The 22,108-nt window shown below is 56.0% G+C and overlaps 1 protein-coding gene across 1 annotated transcript in view; it reads right to left on the bottom strand.

Moving 5' to 3' along the window:
- The window catches only part of TBC1D22A (TBC1 domain family member 22A), a 261,290-nt gene that overhangs the window by 87,340 nt on the left and 151,842 nt on the right, over positions 1–22,108 (bottom strand). Inside the window, 1 exon segment of the mRNA XM_070453523.1 lies at positions 8,285–8,394. Coding sequence (XP_070309624.1) covers positions 8,285–8,394 — 110 coding nt within the window.

Raw genomic sequence — 22,108 nt, 5'->3', positions numbered from 1 at the left:
CTGACTCAGTGAAGCTATGAGCTATGCCGTGCAGGGCCACCCCAGATGGATGGGTCACAGTCAGCAGTTCTGACAAAACACGGTCCCCTGGAGGAAGACATGGCGAACCACTACAGTATTCTTGCCACGAGAGCTCCGTGAACAGCATGAAAAGGCAATCCAATTCCCTCTTCAGTGGCAAACTCCCTTTCCTCTGGGAACAAAGACTGCCTCCACGTCCTGCCCATCATCCACGGAGGTCACTCCAGGACCTTGTTTCAGACATGGAAGGCCCCCCATCCATTAAACCATTGACGTCTCTGTCACCGACTGGGCTTTCCTTTGGTCTTGAAGCTGGGGAAACACGGGGCCTTGTAGGCCTGCGGGGTGCAGCCCAACAGTATAGATAAATACACACACACAGAGGACTGCTCTCCAGCGTAAGTAGAAGCAGGGACAGGCAGAGCTGGTGAGCGCGCGAAGCAGCCAGACCTCACCTCTGATGAGTGTGTGAGGCAGCATAGCCAAGCAGGGGGAAGGGTCTGGATGCTTTTCATAAAACTAAGTATACCTCCACGCCATGACCCAGCGAGTTCACTCCTAGGAACTGACCCAAGGGAAGCAAAGTGCATACCCACCAGAGGATGTGTGCACGCGCACTCGAGGAAATTCCTTTCCTAAGAGACAAAGAGAAGAAACAGCCTCGGCTTCCAGCGACTGCAGGATGTTTCGACAAACTGATACATTCACATGGTGGAGCGCTGCTTTGTGATTAAAAGGAATGAACCGTTCATCCAGCAACAACATGCATTTCACTGTTTTCGATGCTACTGTAGATGAATTTATTTTTTAATCCTCATTTTTAAATTGGCACACAATAATTCATTCTTAATGAATCTCCTGCTGCAGCTCAGTAGCCCACACATTCTTGTCTATTCAATAAGCCTTTCTAAAATGTTGCCAGGAGTCCTCACTCTTCTCGACTACAGCTCTGAGATCACGTCTCCGAGCCTGATGCATCCGGATAGGAGAGAGCAGAGCCTCACGTGGACCAGACTCTGGGGCCATTCGCCATCCACTCACGGGCGGGGTGCAAGCCCGGCTCTCCGCCCCTCTCCTGCCGTTCTGCTGCCCTTTCCAGGCGGAGATGCCTGATGCAAACATCAGAAGCCAAGTGGGGGCCACGTGGGTGTCCTCTCCACCACTCTCCCATGCAGCGGGCCGGCCCTTTGTTCTCTGTCCTTGGAGCCTGGTGGGGAGTGAAAACGGATCAAGGTCCTGGCTCCTTCTGAGGGTCCTCGGGCCTCTCTCCCTCTTGGAACAGAACCTCTCGAGGGGCTGGCAGGCTCTGGGTCCTGGGGTGGGCCGTGCCTATTCTCTCCCTGGCTAACTCACCGCAGCGAGCTCACCACCCACCCCCACGTCCCCTCCAGTCCCCGGACACAGGCCTGGTCATCCCTTTGCCAGTCACTACAGCAGCGCGCTGCCGGCCTTGTCTCTGACAAGTAAGCTCCCAGATAAAACAGTTACTTTCACCAACATTCCCATCACTTCCACGCCAGCAACCAGGTCTTAGAATTGAGTGATTCTTCCCCAAGGAAAGAAAATGTAAATGACTAATTATAAAAGGCAACGGTTCCTTTCTACTCCAAGAGGCCGTCCTGCTAAGTAATGAATCTGAGAGTAATGGTCTGACTGCAGGGCGGGCAGGTATGGAAGCCGTAATTCAGGAGGTGAGAGCTCCCGGCAGCCCTGGCATGCGGTGTTAGTGAAATGAGGAGTCTGGCGAAGGCCCAAGAACTATCCCCGAGCAGGCCAGGACGGGCGCAGCCGGCCCGGGCTGGGGACCCGACGCACTGCACCCCGGGGCCGGCAGGCGGGGCTGCTGCATGGGCCTCCCGCAGCTTCCTCCCAGGCAGCGCAGGGTTCACCTCAAGACTCACGGACTGCGTCCTGTCATCCTGTCCTAAGGCAGTGCTTCACAGAGAGACAGCCATCAGCAGGACCGGCTCAGACCGCTGTCAGTGAGCTAACCAAAAACCATCCCCTAGGCAGCGTCACAAGGACACAACCCCTGAAACCACTGGAAGAAATAATGGCCCATTTTTTTTTTCCTGCCTCATGGCTTCTTAACTCCCCAACAGAGGGCCCTCGGCAGTGAGAGCCTGGAGTCCTAACCACTGGACCGCCAGGGAATTCCCCTACCAAATTATTTTTAGAAGTTAGATCTCAGAAGGCTTCCCTGATGGCTGAGCAATGAGGAATCCACCTGCCAAGGCAAGAGGGACGGGTTCAGTCCCTGATGCGGGAAGACCCCCAGTGCTAGGGGTTAGGAGCGGCCAAGCCTGCACCACGACTGCTGAACCGTGCGCTCTGGAGTCACGGACCAGCCGCTGCTGGGCCCACGGATCCCGACGACCGAGGCCCTCGCACCCGCGGGCCTGCGCTCCACAACACGGGGAGGCCACCGCAATGAGAAGCCGCAGCTAGAGAGTGGCCCCACTCACTGCGACTACAGAAAAGAAAGCCTGGGCAGCAGCAGAAAGACCCAGTAGAGCCAAAAATAAATACGTTTAAAAATAAAATAAAGTTGCAAATTCAGTTTTACAAAAGGTACATCTCTGGCTGCAAACCTGACACGGTGCCTGAGGAAAACTGACCTCGCGTGAGACCCGAGTGTGGCCCTGTTGTGCCAATGGGATGGGAAATCCCAGGCCAGGGCCACCCACCCCACGCTCCCGACGTCCCAGACGGGCAACAGCAACTCACGGTGCCGGGGAATGAGGGGCAGGACCCGGGCAGAGAGACCCACTGCTCCGGGACCCCGACAGCCCGGGGCCCCGGGCACAGCTCCCTGGGGCCCAGCCTGGCCGACACCCACCCGTGAGGCACTGGCTCCGTCCTGTAATCCTCGTGTGTGAGCTCACCCGGGGGTGTCTCCGAGAGAGCACCCTCCCTGCAGGCGGCGGCCCCCACGGTGCTCCGCCAACCGCCGGGCTTCCTGGGGCCCTTTCCAGCAGCCGGTGAGGCCCAGACTGCATCCATGGTGACACCGAGGGACCGTCTGCTGGGCCGCCCTGCTGGCGTGGGCTGTGAGGCTCTGCCCCCAGGGGTGGCAGGTAAAAGCGCTGGCACGCGGCATGGACGGGGCGGCCCCACCAACTATACCCTTAATGCCATGCGTTCGTGAGAAAGGCATTTCCTTAGAGGATGTCCCGGGCGACACAGGAACAGGTTCTAATCTCAAGACCAGTACTGTGTCAAATCTCGACCCCTAATAAACAGCTTTTCAATATTATCTGGGGAAGAATGGGAAGAACACATAAAACTATGGAATGCATGCGTGCTTAGTCGCTCAGTCGTGTCTGACTCTCTGCGACTCCAAGGACTGCAGCCCACCTGGCTCCTCTGTCCGTGGGATTCTCCAGGCAAGAATACTGGAGTGGGTTGCCATTTCCTCCTCCAGGGGATCTTCCTGACCCAGGGATCGAACCCGCATCTCTTGTCCGTCTCCTGCATCGGCAAGCAGGTTCTTTTCCACTAGTGACACCTGGGAAATAAGGCTCTTGAGACATGCACCCAAAATGCTAAACTTCTTCCAGAAAAGCAGCTGGTGCGACTCTTTGAGCTGAGAGCGGTAATGGATATGTTTTTTCACGAAACATCATTGACATTTGACAGAATGACCGACAGGCAAGCTCATTATTCAGACTCAGGTATCGGGCAGACATTTCCTCAAAAGTGAACAAAGTCAGCCCGTCACTTCAAGGGAAGCAATTCACAGCATTTGTTGCCAATAATATTTGAGCTTTGAAGCCAAACTTCAAATTTTGGAGAACTTTGACCCACCACTCTGAGCATGACAGTTCTTTATGAGGTGGTGGTAAAAAGGTGATTAAAAAAAAAAACTTTTTTTTTTTTTTGTTGTTGCTGTGGACCATTTTTAAAGTCTTTATTGAACTTGCTACAATACTGCTTCTGTTCTATGTTTCAGTGTTTTGGCTTGAGGCATGTGGGATCTTACCTCCCAGACCAGGGATTGAACTGGCGCCCTCTGCTCTGGGAGGCAGAAATCTTTCGCTTTGGGAGGTGAAATCTTAACCGCTGGACCACCAGGGAAGTCCCAAAGGTGAGTCTCTGATACGACTCAATGAAACGTGATGTTCAGAATATCAGCATACCTCAGGCATCCCGTATGCGCCAACGACCAATGTCTGAGGTTACAGAACCACACGTGTAAAAGGTCCGTTCCGAGCACAAGATGGGCCAATGGCTTTCACTGTGACTGAGCACAAAGGTTCACTAACACGGCTCCACAGTCACACTGCAAGTGACCTTTAATAGTCCTTTTTATTATTTCTCAACTAAAAATTTCAGAACACAATTTTTACTATAACCAGAAGCTACCATCTCTCAGGTCGTGGTACAGTATTAAAGGGAAAGCATCCGGTCATCCAGAAGGCTATTACGGTACTTCTCCCTTCTCCAACTATACACCTACGAGAGTCTGGGTTTTCGTCATATACTCCAACAACAACAAAAATACACATTACAACAGGCTGACTATAGAAACACAGATGAGAATTCAGCTGCCCTCCATCAAGGCAAGTAAAAGTAAAACCATGACTCTCTTCTCATTAAACATTTTTGTTTTGGTAAATACTCATTTATCTTAGAAGTGTTTTACTTACAATAGCATAGAACGGATTTCTCGTTGCTAAAGTAAATCACTAAATGGTTTTGCATTATCTGGTGGAGCTCTAACTGGCAAGTACTGGTAGAATCAGCCCCACTAGTAAGAGCTGCTTGACTCTCACTATTAGGGACGGCAGGCGGCCCTGAGACGCAGGGAGGAGGTCTCGCTGCAGAACCGCTGTGCTAGTTCTGGACAGCACCTGGATTCCCGGGGGTGGCTCTTCACCTGATCTTTACACCTCGCCAGGCACTGACGCCTGGCCTGCTGGCACCAGCGCGTCTGATGACCCCTCTGCGGTTCCCCGTCGGCTCCCCTCCCGTCCCCAGACTCCCCTAGGCGGTCCCTGCTCACTTTACGGAGCCACACCCAGCACCGGGCATTTGTGGAGGAGGGACGGAGGCTTGCCCTTTCCTGGTCCGCACTGGTGCTGGGCCCAGGGCCTCCTCTCCCGGCTCCCCGCCACCGTGAACCAGCAGGAGAGGGACGCACGTCACCCTGCGCCGGGCCTGCAGGTGCCAGGTGCCCCCACGCTCTGGCCCCATGTGGCAGCGTCTCACATCCAAGCCCCTGGGGGGGCTGGAAACACAGCTTCTCCATCCAGACTATTGGAGGGCAAGAGTATGAACAGATGTGCGCTGTTCTGCAGAACTTCCCCCAGCAAAACGGAACTCACCGCCACTTATTTCAGCTGGGGAAGGCCGTCCAGTATACTCTCTGGGGTCCCCTCTTCCCCGTCACCCCACCAGCCACACGACGCCCTGGCCTTCCCCGCAAGGAGACTCTGACGCCCTCGCTGAAGCCTCTGGCAACGGGGTGGACCGCCATCCCACGATATAAACCTGAACTTCATCAAGTACAGGAACAACGCATGAAGACCAGGCTGAGGGTTGTACTCAACAAAACCAAAAATGAGTTTTCTCAATGGTTCTCAACCAGGGACCGATGTAATGAAAAGGGTGCTTGAGGAAGGTGCCCGAGAAGTTCCGAGAGGCGTGGAGAGGACAGAAGTGCAGCCAGGAGAAGGCACATGAGCTAAGATGCAAGAGCAGCCAGGCCCCAGGGGCGCTGCCTTCCTAGTCCATGTTTCCTCTTAATCGTAAGAGGATAGCCTCTTAAGCACCATAGCCTCATGGTGTGTGGTCAGAGGCTAAGTTGAGACTTCACGAACTATAGCCTGCCAGGCTCCTCTGTCCATGGGATTTTCCAGGCAAGACTACTGCAGCAGGTTGCCACTTCCTTCTCAAGGGGATCTTCCAGACCCAGGGATCGAACCTATGTCTCCTGCATTGGCAGATTCTTTCCCACTGTTCCACCTGGGAAACCCTCACAGCCGCACACTCAACCAGTGATAGACGGCGGCAGCCCTTGTGCACAATGAGAAGCACCCCGGGGAGCCCGCACGGGGTCACCAGGGACGGCCTCATCTAAGGGAATTACAGAAGAGCCCCCCAAAATCCCCAGGTGCCTGCAGCGGGCCTCCCTGAATCCTTGTGCACCAGAGGATCACGTGGAATCAATCATAACCACGTGACAGAAAGACGGATGGCTGCTGCCGGCCTAGCGTCTGTTGTACAAGCACACACACATACGCGTGCGCACGCGCACCAGAGAAACATTATGCCTTCCACGCAGCACCCTTGTCAAGAAACCCTTTCATCAGACAAGAAATCTTGGGTGAAAAATGAAAAGCCAGCATCGATTTCACTGTACAGCTGATTTTATTTACAAATAGAAGCCAGATAATCTTGTATTTAAATGGCAGAAGTTCCATCACTCATGATCAGAGAAGTGACATTTGAAATTTATAAAGTTTCACACTATGATTCAATCTCTTTTCCAAGGAGGAAAAGAGTCTGAAGTTTGGGAAGAAAGACTAAAAAATACGAGAACAGTATCAGAGTGGGGAAATGATGGATCGATACTAGCCTAAAATACATCTCCAGCAGGCACATTTCTCTTTACAAGACACAAAATGCGTCACCAGGCGGCCTGATGGGCTCTCAGATACGAGGTTCCCATTGTTCAACTCCAGGAAGGGCTTCTGCTTTCTCTGTCAATTTCTAAGTTAACAAGGGGAAAGGGGATCCACACAGTTTTCTTCAAGAGAATCGTCGTAGCTGATTTATGCGAATTAAACCCAAGGGCCTCAATCTTTTGTTGCCTGTTGTTCAGTCGCTGAGTTGTGTTCGACTCTTTGCAACCCCATGGACTGCAGCACGCCAGGCCTCCCCGTTCTTCACTGTCTTCCGGAGCTTGCTCACATTCATGTCCATTGAGTCGGTGATGTCATCCAACCATCTCATCCTCTGTTGCCCCCTTCTCCTCTTGTGCTCAATCTTTCCCAGCATCGGGTCTTTTCCAATGAGTCAGCTCTTGGCCTCAGTCTTTGGACGACATCTTAGAAAAGCCTCACTTGGACCACTTCAAATCAAGCAGCTGAGCTGAGGCCTTTCCAGCCGGTGGGGTCAGGAACACTTGCTGCGACAACAGCTCCAGAAAAGCCGAGGCTTGTGGGGGACGCTGGTGACAAGCGCATTGCCACGACCTGTCCTCTCGCTCCCGGCAGAAGGACCCCGCTCTGCCTGGGACAAAGGGGTCCCGGCGGAACCCAAGCCCCCTGCACAGCCTCCAGCCTGGGGCGGCTATCTGTGCAGCGGACCGTCCTGGAGTGAGTGACCACAACGAGCCTCAGATCAAAGCCCTGCCCCAGGCTTTCCCCTCCAGGCCTCACTCTGCCCCCGTGCGTGTCCCCGGAGCGGTGTTACGCTGGGTGACCCGGTGCTCACACAACCCCACTCCATCCCAGAGTGGGCGCAGCCCCGGGCACCAGGCGGGCACCGTGTGGGCACCGGCTGAGCCAAATGGAACCTGCAGCTGGCTCAGGGGCCAGCCAGCTTCCTCGGCCACCTCCTGCCGCACACAAGGCCCCAGCCCACCTTCTGCCCCTGACCTGCCAACTGCGTCCTCCCCAGGCACCTGTGGAAGACCCTCCCCGCTGATACATGGGGGTGGAGGATTCCATCCAACCGCCAGGCCCTGGGTGACTGGCTCCTCCGGGAAAATCCCAGTCAGTGGCCCAGCTGACCGCGGGTCTAGCAGAACCCCACGCACAGGTGTCCCACACATGCGGGCAGGATGCCCTCTGGCTCTCAGCTCCCTGTGGGGCCCAGCGCCACATCCTGGAATGCCAAGGTCCCTGAGCTGAGGATGGCAGGCAGTGGGGCCAGCCACCCACACGCCCCATGTCACTCTAAATCCAATGCCCTTTAAGGGGCAGGTTCCTCTGAACTCTGTTCCACGGACAGTGAAATGGCTTGCCACAACGGGCTGTGCTAGGGCAGAACCACACAGTCACGGCTGCTGCAGAGAAGGAGGTGGGTCTAGTGGGGATCCGGCTCTGCAGGGGAGGGGTCCCTCCAAGCCTGTACTATGCCCCCCATGGACTCTGCAGGGGGGGCCTGGTCCCCCTGAGCCTGCACTGTGCCCCCCACAGGCTCCAGGGGCTCGTGTGCCCCCAGACAGACACACGTGTGCCCAGCAGCAGAGTCAGAGCTTCAGAAGGCTTGAGAGGCAGTGGCGGTGGTGGGGGCGGGACCCGGGCGGGCTCACCTGGATGCCGTCCAGCAGCCGGCTCATGCACCAGTACGTGTCGGCCTCCACGTTGCGCAGCGCATCCTCGGGCACCCGGGAGATGTCAGCGGAGTCCGCATCCTCGTCGTCTGCGGGGCAGCGGGGAGGAGACAGGGAGCCGTCAGGTCTCAAAGGATGTGCGTTCCACTTGCAGGAATGCCACCCCCCCCCAGGACCCCCCTCCCTCCCACTTCTCTTGCTCTAACTGGACGACTTGTCTTCCACCTCATCACTTGTCGGGCCGCAATTTTAATACCTAATTAGTTGCAGGTAATTAATATTATGAATCCTCTCCAATTAATTAGCATAATTAATATATTGTAAATTGTTGCTTCTTGGGCATTTCACATCCTAAGAAGAGGGGACCTAAAATATATTACTTATTCCTAACCAAGATCGGAGTTTTCCCAAAAGATTTTTAAAAAATTCTGCTTCTAATGTATTCACAAATTCACTCAGTAATAAGCCCTCTAAAAACCTGCTTCCAAGGTGAGAGTTCCCAAAACCACACTGGATAAATACTGCTATGCTGTGAGCAAACACTAAGACAGCAAAAACACAGATGTGTTTGAAAGGAAGAACAGGCAATGGCGCTCTAAGTAATTTCTTCCTTCAAGTACAAAAATCTAATGAGAAAACATAACTTAAAAGTTTCAAAATGCAAAACAGATGCCTCATTGGAATGGCTTATCAGACACTGAAAAACCTGATTTTCGATCCTTAGAAAAATTGCTATCATCCAGCATAACACTCATAAATGTTTAAAAAATTGTGTCTCCTATTTCTCAAATTTTATTTACTTTTGTTGTATTCTGCAAATGTGCATGGCATCCTTGCAATGAAAATGTTCTTTAAGAAAAGAAACATTTCAGCCTGGAATATATTTAGAAAGTTTTAAGTGGGTAAAAACGACAGTGATTATAACAATGGTAACTGCTCGTATGTATCGAGCGATTATTATATATGCCGGGCACTCTTCACGTTTTAAACACACTGACTCGGTCATGGCCACCACTGCACCCCTGGGAAAATGGGGGGCAGAGAGGCAACAAGCAGCCTGGGAATGACGGGGTCACAGCGTGGACCCGTGTCTGCCCCCAAGCCTGGGCCAGGCCTCTGTGCTCAGGCACGCCTCGCACCTGCCAGCCGGACTCCTATCCCGCGCGAGGCTGGGGGAGCCGTCGTGGACACCCTCCCGCTCTGTTCTCTGTTCACAGCAGAAGCAAGTAAGAACAGGGCGGGCGTTTCCAGGCCAGCATCCCTGGGGCCTCAGGAGCCCAGACAGGCTGCCACGGCCCCGACACACGCACGCCCCTCGGGGCACAGCCTCACGGCCGCGTACACCACACAGCAGCTCTGGCTCCAAGTCCCTGCAGCCCCCGGGGAGCGCGTGTGTCCTTCCGCACTCTCACCCGCTCCTTCATCTGCTCCCTCACTCACTCAACAAGCCTCTGTCAGTTTGGTCTGGGGGGTTCTTTCACTGAGTTGTAATTCAATTCAAGTGTACAATTCAGCGGGTCCTCGGATCTTCAGGGGTGAGGTAGCCATTGCCACTACCTAACTCCAGAACGTTCCATCACCCCAAAAACACCCCGAGCCCACAGCAGCCCCTCCCAGTTCCATCACCCCCAAAAACACCCCGAGCCCACAGGAGCCGCTCCCAGGTCCATCACCCCCAAAACACACCCAGAGCCCACAGGAGCCGCTCCCAGGTCCATCACCCCAAAAACACCCCGAGCCCAGCAGCAGCCGCTCCCAGGTCCATCACCCCCAAAAACACCCAGAGCCCAGCAGCAGCCGCTCCCAGGTCCATCACCCCAAAAACACCCCGAGCCCAGCAGCAGCCACTCCCAGTTCCATCACCCCCAAAACACACCCCGAGCCCAGCAGCAGCCCCTCCCAGTTCCATCACCCCCAAAACACCCCGAGCCCAGCAGCAGCCACTCCCAGGTCCATCACCCCCAAAAACACCCCGAGCCCAGCAGCAGCCGCTCCCAGTTCCATCACCCCGAAAAACATCCCGAGCCCAGCAGCAGCCACTCCCAGTTCCATCACCCCCAAAACAAACCCCGCGCCCGCAGCAGCCTCTCCCAGGTCCATCACCCCAAAACACCCCGAGCCCAGCAGCAGCCACTCCCAGGTCCATCACCCCCAAAAACCCCCCGAGCCCAGCAGCAGCCCCTCCCTGGTCCATCACCCCAAAAACACCCCGAGCCCAGCAGCAGCCACTCCCAGTTCCATCACCCCAAAACACCCCGAGCCCAGCAGCAGCCACTCCCAGGTCCATCACCCCAAAAACACCCCGAGCCCAGCAGCAGCCCCTCCCTGGTCCATCACCCCAAAACACCCCGAGCCCACAGGAGCCGCTCCCAGCTCCATCACCCCCAAAACACACCCCGAGCCCAGCAGCAGCCCCTCCCAGTTCCATCACCCCCAAAACACCCCGAGCCCAGCAGCAGCCACTCCCAGGTCCATCACCCCCAAAAACACCCCAAGCCCAGCAGCAGCCACTCCCAGTTCCATCACCCCAAAAACACCCCGAGCCCAGCAGCAGCCACTCCCAGGTCCATCACCCCCAAAACACACCCTGAGCCCAGCAGCAGCCACTCCCAGGTCCATCACCCCCAAGAACACCCCGAGCCCAGCAGCAGCCACTCCCAGTTCCATCACCCCCAAAACAAACCCTGAGCCCGCAGCAGCCGCTCCCAGTTCCATCACCCCCAAAACACACCCCGAGCCCACAGGAGCCGCTCCCAGCCCTGGGGCCCCAGGCAGCGTCCCGCCTGCCCCACGGACTGCCTGTGTGGCCCGCTCAGGTCAGGGGACGCAGGCCACACAGCCTGTCCTATCTGGCTGTCCTCACTGCACACGAGGCTTCCAGGAGTGACTGAGTCCTCCCTCCTTTCTGCGGTAGCATGACCTCCCACCGCATGGACCTCCCACACACAGGGTATGCCGTGTGTATCACCCCTCCTCGGGGGCCACTCCCAGCACCCCTACACTCCAGACCCCTGGGCGCAGAAGTGACGAAGAACCAACACCCCCGAGGAGCTGGTGGATCAAAGGGGGAAACGACTTAGAAAATGGGAAACGGCTGACGGGGCGGAGTGTCTGTTCACAGCCAGGCCCTGGTGGGCAGACCCACGCGGCCCGCCCTCCCCTCCAACGCAGGACTGGGGTGAAGTGTGCTTCGAGGCCGGCTCTGGGATCCCCCCAGCCCAAGGTGCCCATGAGCCTGCCCCCCGGGGGCTGCAGGCCTCCCTCTGCCCCCGGGCCGGCCCAGCCAAGCACCTTGCCTTGGAAATCAGTCCGGGCAGCCCGCGTGCCCACGGGCCCCGATCACCTGGGGGACGGAGCCCACCTGACTCCGCACACGGTGTCGGGCAGGCGGGAAGCCACGCCCCCAGGGTTCCCTGCTGCGCGGCGCCCTCAGGGCCGCGGCCTGGCCAGCATGACGCCCTTCCTGCTGCAAGACCGAGTTCACAGGCGGGAGTGGAAGTGGCCTCCTCGGGGCCGAGACTTCCTTGCTGGGAAAACTTCCCCTGAGCCAGAGCAGAGCTGACCGCTTTCCAGCCTCAGGGCGCCGCGTCCACAACAACCTGAGGGCTCCTTGGGGGTGTCTTGCCTCCACATCCTCGTTTTTGAGGGTCTTCAGGACATTGACCTACGGGGCCTCAGCCCCTCTCCGGGTCACAGAGGAGGCAGGGCCACCCCGGGCCAGGACGGCGGGGAGAGGGCGGCTGTGGGGGGCAGGCGTGAGCCTCGGCGATTTTTCTTGGTCTGTTTAGCAGACTTATTATGTGATCCCAGGAAATGTCGGAGGCCTTTTCCAGATGTCACTCCCCGCAACAGGCCATTTGTCCCTCTCCAACGTAACGAAGTATTGGCATTTAACTCAGGCAGCCCCCACGCCGATCTGTCTTCTGCAGGTCAAGAGAATCAGAATGACCCCTGCTGTCAGAATGAGATAAATACCCCCTGCCAGAGAAGAGCGCTGGGAACAGCGCAGAACTGTCCAGAAGCCCGGGGCTGGGACTGCAGTCAGAGTCGAGGGACAGAGCACAAAGCCCGGCGCCTGCCCTGGCAGGGGGTACAGGTGACAGACCGCTGGCGGTACCAGCGGGCGCGGCTGGACCAGACACTAACAGAAAAGCAGGCGCTGCAAGGCTCTGTCTGAAAGAGGCCGCACACTGAGCCCCGGCGAGTTCACACCGTGGGGCGGGCGCCAGCTCTCGGGGTCAAGACCTCCTGACCCCAAGGGTGCGCACCTGCCCCCAGAGCTTGCCCGCTGCCCTTACGGTCCGTGGGGCAGTGGGGCAGGGGGGCAAGGGGTCTGCGCCTCAGGTCAGCGGGACTCGGTGATGGCAGAGGCCGAGGCCAAAGAGGCGGGACACGGAGGTGAGGCATCCCGGCCACCGGCCCAGGTTCGGGGCAGAAACAGGACCCAAAGGGCAAAGCTGATAAACTCACAGGAACAGGACAGCAGACGGACCCGACCATCAAGGACGGACGTGCGGCCTGCGTAGCTACACGGCAGGGGGTGCATCCAAGCAGCGGCTCTGGGTGCCGCCCCGGGACCTGGGCCGTGTGGACATCCTGACCCGACCCGTGAAGACGCTGCAGGTGAGGGGAGTGAGAGGCTCGGGGCCCCCAGGATGGAGGGGGCCCCCACACAGCCTCCCCAACTCCAGGCAGGGCTGACCCCACCCACCACCCCAGGGAGCCAGAACACTCAGGGCCCATGGTGGACTCTGTAAAAGAGCATTTAGGACAAACATGCTACTTAAAGTGACAGAATGTAAACCAAACCGGTTCATCAAAACCCAGACTAGATTCCATGTCTTACTTTTATATTTTAATCACAAAGGGACATTAACGCCGGAGTGAGCAACGCCGTCTCGAAGCTGCACCCAGCCCTCCTCCCCAGCTTGTCCACACACCTCGCTTCGGGGCCGGGCCTGTACCCCGGGGACACCAAGGTGGGGCAAGATCTCTAACCCCACGGGGCCCTCAGAGTGCCGGGGGACAAGCGCACAGCTAACTCCCGGGAGGCGACAAAGACGCTGACTGCCACAGTCCCGGGCAGAAGACCCGCAGTCCCAAGTGGACCACAAGTGAACGCAAAGGGACAGAACAGTAAAGACAGACACTTAATTAAAAACAATCTCACCTGCCTCCTTAGATCACAGAAAAGCTTTCGGGGATGGGTTGCATAAATTCTTTGAAAATGGTGTCTTGCCGTATGATTGTTTAAAAAGCAATTTGAAAAACAACCCCACTCTTTATCAACAGCTCCATTTATACGGAAAACTCCAGAACTGCAGGTCAGACAGGACACGAGAACATGGCTCAGACGGCGCCACAGAGACCCCGGGAGGCCCCGCATGTGACTGGTGGGGCAGGAAACCACCACTCTCTGTTTTCCAGGGAAGGGTACCGAGTAAGAAGACAGCACCCACTTCCACAGTGCAGTGATTTAGCAATGGGGGTTGGTGATGCTGTTTAGCCACTAGGAGAGTTTAACTAAAAGTCTGTCTTTTCCACAGACAAACAGCCCTGGAGTGAAAAGTTCCCCATGGTGGTGGTACTGCCCTTGCAAACCGTGACAGGCTTCCGGAGTGTTTGGGGGTCAGAGGATGAGGGTGAGGGGATCCGCTGGCTTTCGGGGATGGGGTGCCAGCCGTCCTCCACCAGACACAGGAAACGGTTAGAAAAATGGAAGAGACGGAGCCTCGTAAGGAGAAACCGCACAGGGGTGTAAGGGCTGCTTTGAAACATCCAAAACTCCTTCTTAGGAAATAAAGGGCAGGACTCTGCTGTGCACGTTTCCGTGTCCAGAAGAAAGAAAAGGTGGGTGGGAAAAGAGGCAGGTTGATGAGCTCAAAGTCCTCGGAAACCATGACGAGGAGGCTGTCATGACAGCCGCCACCACCTACAGATGGAAGGACGGACAGGCGGATGGAGGGCCTCTCCTGAGCTTCCACAGCGTGTCCTCTGGGCCGGGGTCTGTTTCACGGGAAGACGCTCACCGGGGAGAACACTCCCAGCTGCCAGACGCGGGGCCTGCGGGCACAGAAGGTGCCGGGCGGGGCAGAGCCAGAGTCGGGGCTCATCCCCCGGGCGTCGTGGCCGCGCTGGGTCAGGCGAGGGAGCGGGGGTCTCCACCTCCACGCAGACAGCCCTGGTCACTAACCTCCTGGCACTGTGACAACTCAGGAGAGGCAGGGCTTCCTGAAGAACAACAGCAGCCGCCGTCCTCTCCTCCACCGGACGGCAAGAGAGCCTGTCCCCGCTCAAGCTCACTGAGCTGTGACCTCCTGGGCGGGGCCCCCACGGCCTCCCTCCACCCCAGGAGACCCCGGCAGGGCAAGGCTGGGGACACGGGCTGGAGCCTCCCTCACGGGAATGGTGACCAGGGAGCTCTCACAGCAGGCTTCCCCACGGAGGTAAACTCAACAGGGTGGCTTGCCAACCAGAAAGGGAAAAACGGCTCACATTTGAACACCGAGGATGCTCGCGGATCCCAGGACACGGAACACCCACGCAGGCTAGAGGGCGGCCTCCCGAGCCACAAGTTTCAGGAGATGAGGCGGCCCTGCTGGGGACCAGCAAGGGCAGGGAAGGGGCCAACACAGCCATTATGACCATGTCCATCACCCACCGCAGTCGAGCCCTGCCTGCGATGAGCCTCTTTGCGTAATCGGGAGTTTAACGGGCAATCAGAAACACCCCCTTCTCTATCAGCAAGCTGGAGCCGCTCTGCGGTCTAATCTTCCGCATCCCTCGAGGTTTAAATTTGAAACGCTGACACTCCGGTGATGGAGATGCTGGCACTTCATTACATAGGTTTGGGCTCCAATGTAGGGGAAGAGTCCTGCTTTGGCGAGAGAGCGTCTCAACTCAAGACCATAAATTCAGGAAAACTCCTTGGCCCAGCACAAACGACGAGCGTGATGATCAGACTGGCTGAGCGGTAGGAGGGTTTAATTCTAACGTAACTAATACAGAAGCAGCTCAAGGTTACAGATCACAGGCCACCAAGAGTTTCTAATTCTGCGACAGGGTTGAAGACCCGCAGCCCTCGGCCGTGGGCAGACACAGACCACGGGTCAAGGACAAAACAAGGATGACGCGCTCCCTCGGGGTCAGGCAGGCCAGCACCATTCGGCCAGGTCCAACTGTCCACCTCCTGGCCCTGACAGGGATCCTGATGGCAAGGATCCGCCTCTCACCACTAGCGGGCTCTGTTCCCGACCCCGTGCACCCCTGCGCACCCCGCGCACGCCCCGTCACGGTCTCCAGCCTCTCCTGCTGCAGCCCCAGCAGGAGGCACGGCTCTGGGGGACAGGACACGGGGGCGGGGGGTTGCAGGCAGGCAGCTGCAGGTCTCTTCCTAGAAAAACGCGGTATCTGACCCCGGGGCAAGGCCTCTGGGAACACTTGGGAAAAGGACGAGGTTGGTGCGGGGACTGAGATCAAGCATGAGGGAAACTTCGGTATCCTTGGTGACTCTTGTGTTTATAATGTCGTTTTGATAAAAGGAACAATGTTTAATCTCACAGCACTTTTTTGGCTTGACAGGCTCTTTGATTTTTTTTTTTTTTTTGTCCATAACGCTGTGAGTAGAGGTTTTGGTAATGGAATTGTCATTGGTTGAAATACTGATTGATTCTCTTAACTTGTATTGAGCACTTGTTTGTGCAAGAAAATGTGGGCACGGGCAAAAGGTAAAAAGGAAACAGAACCACCTGCAGAGCCTGGAAAGCGGGGACCAGGCACACGCTCACTCACTGACTCACCGATTGATTCGTTCTCTGTTTACCGATCTCCTTCACTGACCTGATTCATCTCTGGGGGGGGGGGGGGGGCGCGCTGCACACGGCCGTGCCTGCGAACAAAGAGACTGCCGCGTGCAGAGTGAGCAGGGACGGGGCTCAGACACGGCCAGTTCAGAGGAGACGGAGGGCCCTTGGGGGGATGCAGGCAGGGGCGACGTGGCATCTGACCTGGGCCTGGGAGGACGGCGGGCAGGGCACAGGGGGATAGGAGAGAAGGCAATGCGCGGGAGGGCGCGGGGGCAGAGCCCAGCAGCTGCACGGACATCCATGTGGCCAGCCCGGACCAGAGGACGTGAGATCTAGGGCGCCCGGCCCTGAGCTGGACTTCCTCAGCGGGAAGGTAGGCCATGGGGACATCGGTGCATTAGGGTCAGCATGCACGGGGCGGGGGGAGCAGGGATCTGGTGGAGGAACAGTGCTGTAGGCGGAAGAGACGCTCCCAACCAGAGTCTGTGAGCCGCAATCGCCACCAAGGCACACCTGAGCGTCTAGGCCCCACCGACCACCCCATCAGTAAAGTGACCGCCGGGGACCACGTCAGACACTGGCATCTCCTGCAGAGGACGGGGCAGGCCCGGTCGCAGCACTGCCCGGCTACATGTCTACAGCACGCATCACCAGCTGCGTCCCTCCCCACTGCTCTACCTGCGTGCGTGTCCCCCCACTGCTGTAAGAGCTCCGAGGGCACGGCCATGCCCACCTCACTCTCCGTGTCCCCAGCCCCTCCACTCACACACAGAAGACACCCCCAAACCACGTACCAAGCGCCTGATGGCCTGCTGCCAGAGACCCGACGGCCCAGGAGTGAGGAGGCACCGCATCGACAACTCGGCCTAGAGCACGGTGCGTGTTACGCCAGCACGCTCTGTGAAGAGCGAAAAAAGACTTTACCCCAAAGTCTCTGGCTAAAGGAAATATCCAACTCATCGCTGAATCTAAGCGTCAACACTTTGGCCACGTGATGCAAAGATTCACTGGAAAAGACCCTGATGCTGGGAGAGATTGAGGGCAGGAGGAGAAGGGGACAACAGAGGATGAGATGGTTGGATGGCATCACTGACTCGATGGACATGAATTTGAGCAGGCTCCGGGAGTTGGTGATGGACAGGGAAGCCTGGCGTGCTGCAGTCCATGGGGCTGCAAAGAGTCAGACACGACTTAAGAGACTGAACAACAAACAATAACTTGCTTCCACGAATGGCGATGCAAACAAGTCAATGAAGGAGGACTCATGCCCACTGAAGAAAGTGTTCTTCCAAATGAGGTCAAATGCAACCTGCTCCAACGGCCTCCTTCCCACAGAAGCCCAGGGCTCCCTGAACAGAAGGCCAAGCTCCTCTGCTCTGGAGGCACCCAGAAAGACTGCAGCAGGCGCTGACCTTGCCTTTGAGAATCACGGGCACACCGTCAAGGAAAACAGCTCCCCAGGTCCACCTCTCCCAGGAGAGCAGGCCCTCTTCGGCTCCTGCCCTCGCTCAAGAATCAAAAGCGGGGTGCACACAGATCATAAAACCCACGCCGTTCATCTGAGACGCACTGGTGCCTGGACCACTGGTCAGGCTCACAGGACGAACCTTCCCACACCTCCTCACTGCATTAAAGGGCTCAAGCCCCTCGTTACGCTAACAAGGAGAGGAGTGGAAGACTTTGGGTTAAGACCTTTCTGACGGTGCGTCTCCAAGCAGAAGTATATTCTGTACATAGGCTCGTCCTTCAGGAGGCAGACAGGTCATTTAAACAGAGAATGAGCTTTCTGGAGTCAAGACCATCTGATAAAGGCAAACTGATCATAAATCAATCCACTCAATTGATCTGCTCCCTTTATCCAATTAAGTCAAAAATAATTCCTCAAAGGATAAACGGGTCTTTAAATCAATCAGCAAAATGCTCGTTCACTCAAATCATCACTAATGCAGCCAGATGGAAAGAAAAAGTTGACCAACACGAGACCCTCCTTGTTCCCGAGGGTCTGGGTGGACCGCACTCAGAAGCGGGTGGAGGAAAGCCTGTGGTGCAGCGCCGGGACAGAAATCACCCCAGGGGGGCGGCAGAGGCGCTTCCCCAGCCTGACCATGGGATTCTGACCCCTCAGCTCAGAGAAAGACCCTCCCAGGGAAAGCCCAGCACAAAAGGGAAACCTGGCCTAGATCATCATAGTCAAACATAATATGGTCGTGAGCAAAAACTGAGAAAGTAAAACAAACTGGATAAACATCTGCAACATGGTACAGGCCAAGGTTAGATCTTCACGAGGCCAAGGGTTAGATCTTCACAACCCAGATAATCATGATGGTGAGATCACTCACCTAGAGCCAGACATCCCGGAATGCGAAGTCAAATGGGCCTTAGGAAGCATCACTACGAACAAAGCTAGTGGAGGTGATGGAGTTCCAGTTGAGCTATTTCAAATCCTAAAAGATGATGCTGTGAAAGTGCTGCACTCAATATGCCAGCACATTTGGAAAACTCAGCGTGGCCACAGGACTGGAAAAGGTCCATTTTCATTCCAATCCCAAAGAAAGGCAATGCCAAAGAATGCTCAAACTACTGCACAATTGCACTCATCTCACACGTTAGTAAAGTAATGCTCAAAATTCTCCAAGCCAAGCTTCAGCAACACGTGAACCATGAACTTCCAGATGTTCAAAATGGTTTTAGAAAAGGCAGAGGAACCAGAGATCAAATTGCCAACATCCGCTGGATCATCGAAAAAGAGAGCTCCAGAAAAATGTCTATTTCTGCTTTATTTTTTTTTCTTTTCCCCATTTATTTTTATTAGTTGGAGGCTAATTACATCATTACAGTAGTTTTTGTCATACATTGAAATGAATTAGCCATGGATTTACATGTATTCCCCATCCCAGTCCCCCCTCCCACCTCCCTCTCCACCCGATCCCTCTGGGTCTTCCCAGTGCACCAGGCCCGAGCACTTTTTATTGACTATGCCAAAGCCTTTGACTGTATGGATCACAATAAACTGTGGAAAATTCTGAAAGAGATGGGGTTATCAGACCACCTGACTTGCCTCTTGAGAAACCTGTATGCAGGTCAGGAAGCAACAGTTAGAACTGAACATGGAACAATAGATTGGTTCCAAATAGGAAAAGGAGTCCTGTAAAGGCTGTATATTGTCACCCTGCTTATTTAACTATATGCAGAGCACATCATGAGAAACACAGGGCTGGATGAAGCACAAGCTGGAATCAAGATTGCCAGGAGAAATATCAATAACCTCAGATATGCAGATGACACCACCCTTATGGCAGAAAGTGAAGAAGAACTAAAGAGCCTCTTGATGAAAGTGAAAGAGGAGAGTGAAAAAGTTGGTTTAAAACTTAACATTCAGAAAACTAAGATCATGGCATCTGGTCCCATCACTTCATGGCAAACAGATGGGGAAACAGTGACTGACTATTTTTCTAGGCTCCAAAATCACTGCAGATGGTGATTGCAGCCATGAAATTAAAAGACACTTCCTCCTTGGAAGGAAAGTTATGACCAACCTAGACAGCATATTAAAAAGCAGAGACATTACTTTGTCAACAAAGGTCGTCTAGTCAAGGCTATGGTTTTTCCAGTGGTCATGAATGGATGTGAGAGTTGGACTATAAAGAAAGCTGAGCGCCAAAGGATTGATGCTTTTGAACTGTGATGTTGGAGAAGACTCTTGAGAGTTCCTTGGACTGCAAGAAGATCCAAACAGTCCATCCTAAAGGAGATCAGTCCTGGGTGTTCATTGGAAGGACTGATGCTGAAGCTGAAACTCCAGTACTTTGGCCACCTCATGCAAAGAGTTGACTCATTGGAAAAGACCCTGATGTTGGGAAAGATTGAAGGCAGGAGGAGAAGGGGACAACAGAGGATGAAATGATTATATAGCATCACTGACTCAAAGGACATGAGTCTGGGTAAACTCCGAGAGTTGGGGATGGACAGGGAGGCCTGGCATGCTGCAGTTCATGGGATCTCAAAGAGTCAGACACAACTGAGCGACTGCACTGAACTGAACTGAACAGGCCAAGAAGTGACATCAAACAAGCTATGAAGAATTGTTTCCCAGCAAGAAAAATACATACGTAAGCCTGATGCAAATGAGGAAAATACCTGAAAAGGAAACTTAACGAAAAAGTCAAACAAAAAGAAACGATCAGTAGCACTAGGTATTGATAAGCACAAATAAACATAACCAATTTAATAAACATAAAACTGTAACATTTCCAAGTTTAAAGTACCCACCACGGGTACAGGTAAAGAGAAAGACTTGAGAGCCACGCGGAGCACACACAGTCCGGGAGTTCTGCTGAGGGAAGGACGCGCAGGTTCGGACGCAGCGGCTCAGAGGCCACAAGCACCCGCGGAGCTCTGCAGCGCCCAGGCGGGAGGCGGTGAGCTCACTGCAGGTGAGCGGGGCCCGCGGTCCTGTCCTGCCACGCTGGGGTCTGCCGGAGGGGCTGGGCTTCCCCACCCAGGCCCCGACACCCCAGCTCCCATGAGCACAGGCGGGCCACCCCCGGGCCCAGGGCAGGATGGACCCGGGGCTATTCCACCCGACTGCCAAAGACACAGTAAAAGCCCAGACACGCTCTCCAGGAAGTCACACCGCGAGCACCTTGGCCGCTGGCTGACGGAGGCTCCTCTGTGCCGGCCCATTAGCAGAGCCAGCAGCGCCACCTGACAGACCCGAGGCTGAGCAAACTCCGGGAGATGGCGAAGGACAGGGAAGCCTAGAGCGCTGCAGCCCACGGTCGCGAAGAGTCGGACACGCCTGAGCGACTGAACAACAACAACAAAGCCGGACTGCCTCCTTCCACTTTGAAACACACGTTTGTTCAAAACAAGCCAGTCTAGCACGAGGCTCGCCACTGTGTCCACAGGAGGAAATTTCCCTCGACAAGAGCCCCTGGGCCTCCTTTAAAATATGGGCCCCTCCCTTCCCTGCTGGTCGGGAGGCCTCCTGGCTCACAGCCCAGCAAGTGCTTCAGGTCCCTGCGGTCTGGGAAGGGAGTTAGCCTCTGGGTGTCGAGAAGGTCCTCAAAAGGCCTGACAGCAGGAAAGTCCCACAAATAAACTTCTAGTGCGTGACAGGCATTTATTTTGCAAGCAGCACACCCATTCTCCATCCCCGCCTGAAGAAGCATTCAGACGCAGAAGGGTTGTTGCAGGTGGGGGCCCCGCCTTCCTGCATGGCCAGCACAGAACCACGGTGGCCACTGATGGGGTGGCGGGAGCCCCCCACACCACAGGCAGTCGCGTCACAGGTGGACGTCCACGCGTGTCCCACATTCAGGTCACAGCTCCCGCGTCACAGGTGGACAGTCCACGCGTGTCCCACACTCGGGTCACGGCTCCCGCGTCACAGGTGGACCGTCCACGCGTGTCCCGCACTCGGGTCACGGCTCCCGCATCACAGGTGGACCATCCACACGTGTCCCACACTCGGGTCACGGCTCCCGCGTCACAGGTGGACCGTCCACGCGTGTCCCACACTTGGGTCACGGCTCCCGTGTCACAGGTGGACCATCCACGTGTGTCCCACACTCGGGTCACAGCTCCCGCGTCACAGGTGGACCATCCACGCGTGTCCCACACTCAGGGCACAGCTCCCGGGTCACAGGTGGACCGTCCACGCGTGTCCCACACTCGGGTCACGGCTCCCGCGTCACAGGTGGACCGTCCACGCGTGTCCCACACTCGGGTCACAGCTCCCGCGTCACAGGTGGACCATCCACACGTGTCCCACACTCGGGTCACAGCTCCCGCGTCACAGGTGGACCATCCACGCGTGTCCCACACTCAGGGCACAGCTCCTGGGTCACAGGTGGACCATCCACGCGTGTCCCACACTCAGGTCACAGCTCCCACATCACAGGTGGACCGTCCACGCGTGTCCCGCACTCGGGTCACGGCTCTCGCGTCACAGGTGGACCGTCCACACTGGGTCCCACACTCAGGTCACAGCTCCCGC

Source organism: Odocoileus virginianus, chromosome 23, assembly GCF_023699985.2.
Source record: "Odocoileus virginianus isolate 20LAN1187 ecotype Illinois chromosome 23, Ovbor_1.2, whole genome shotgun sequence".
In the NCBI taxonomy this organism is placed as follows: domain Eukaryota; kingdom Metazoa; phylum Chordata; class Mammalia; order Artiodactyla; family Cervidae; genus Odocoileus; species Odocoileus virginianus.
The sequence above is the reverse complement of the archived record's forward strand: the minus strand, read 5'-3'. Positions and strand labels throughout refer to the sequence as shown.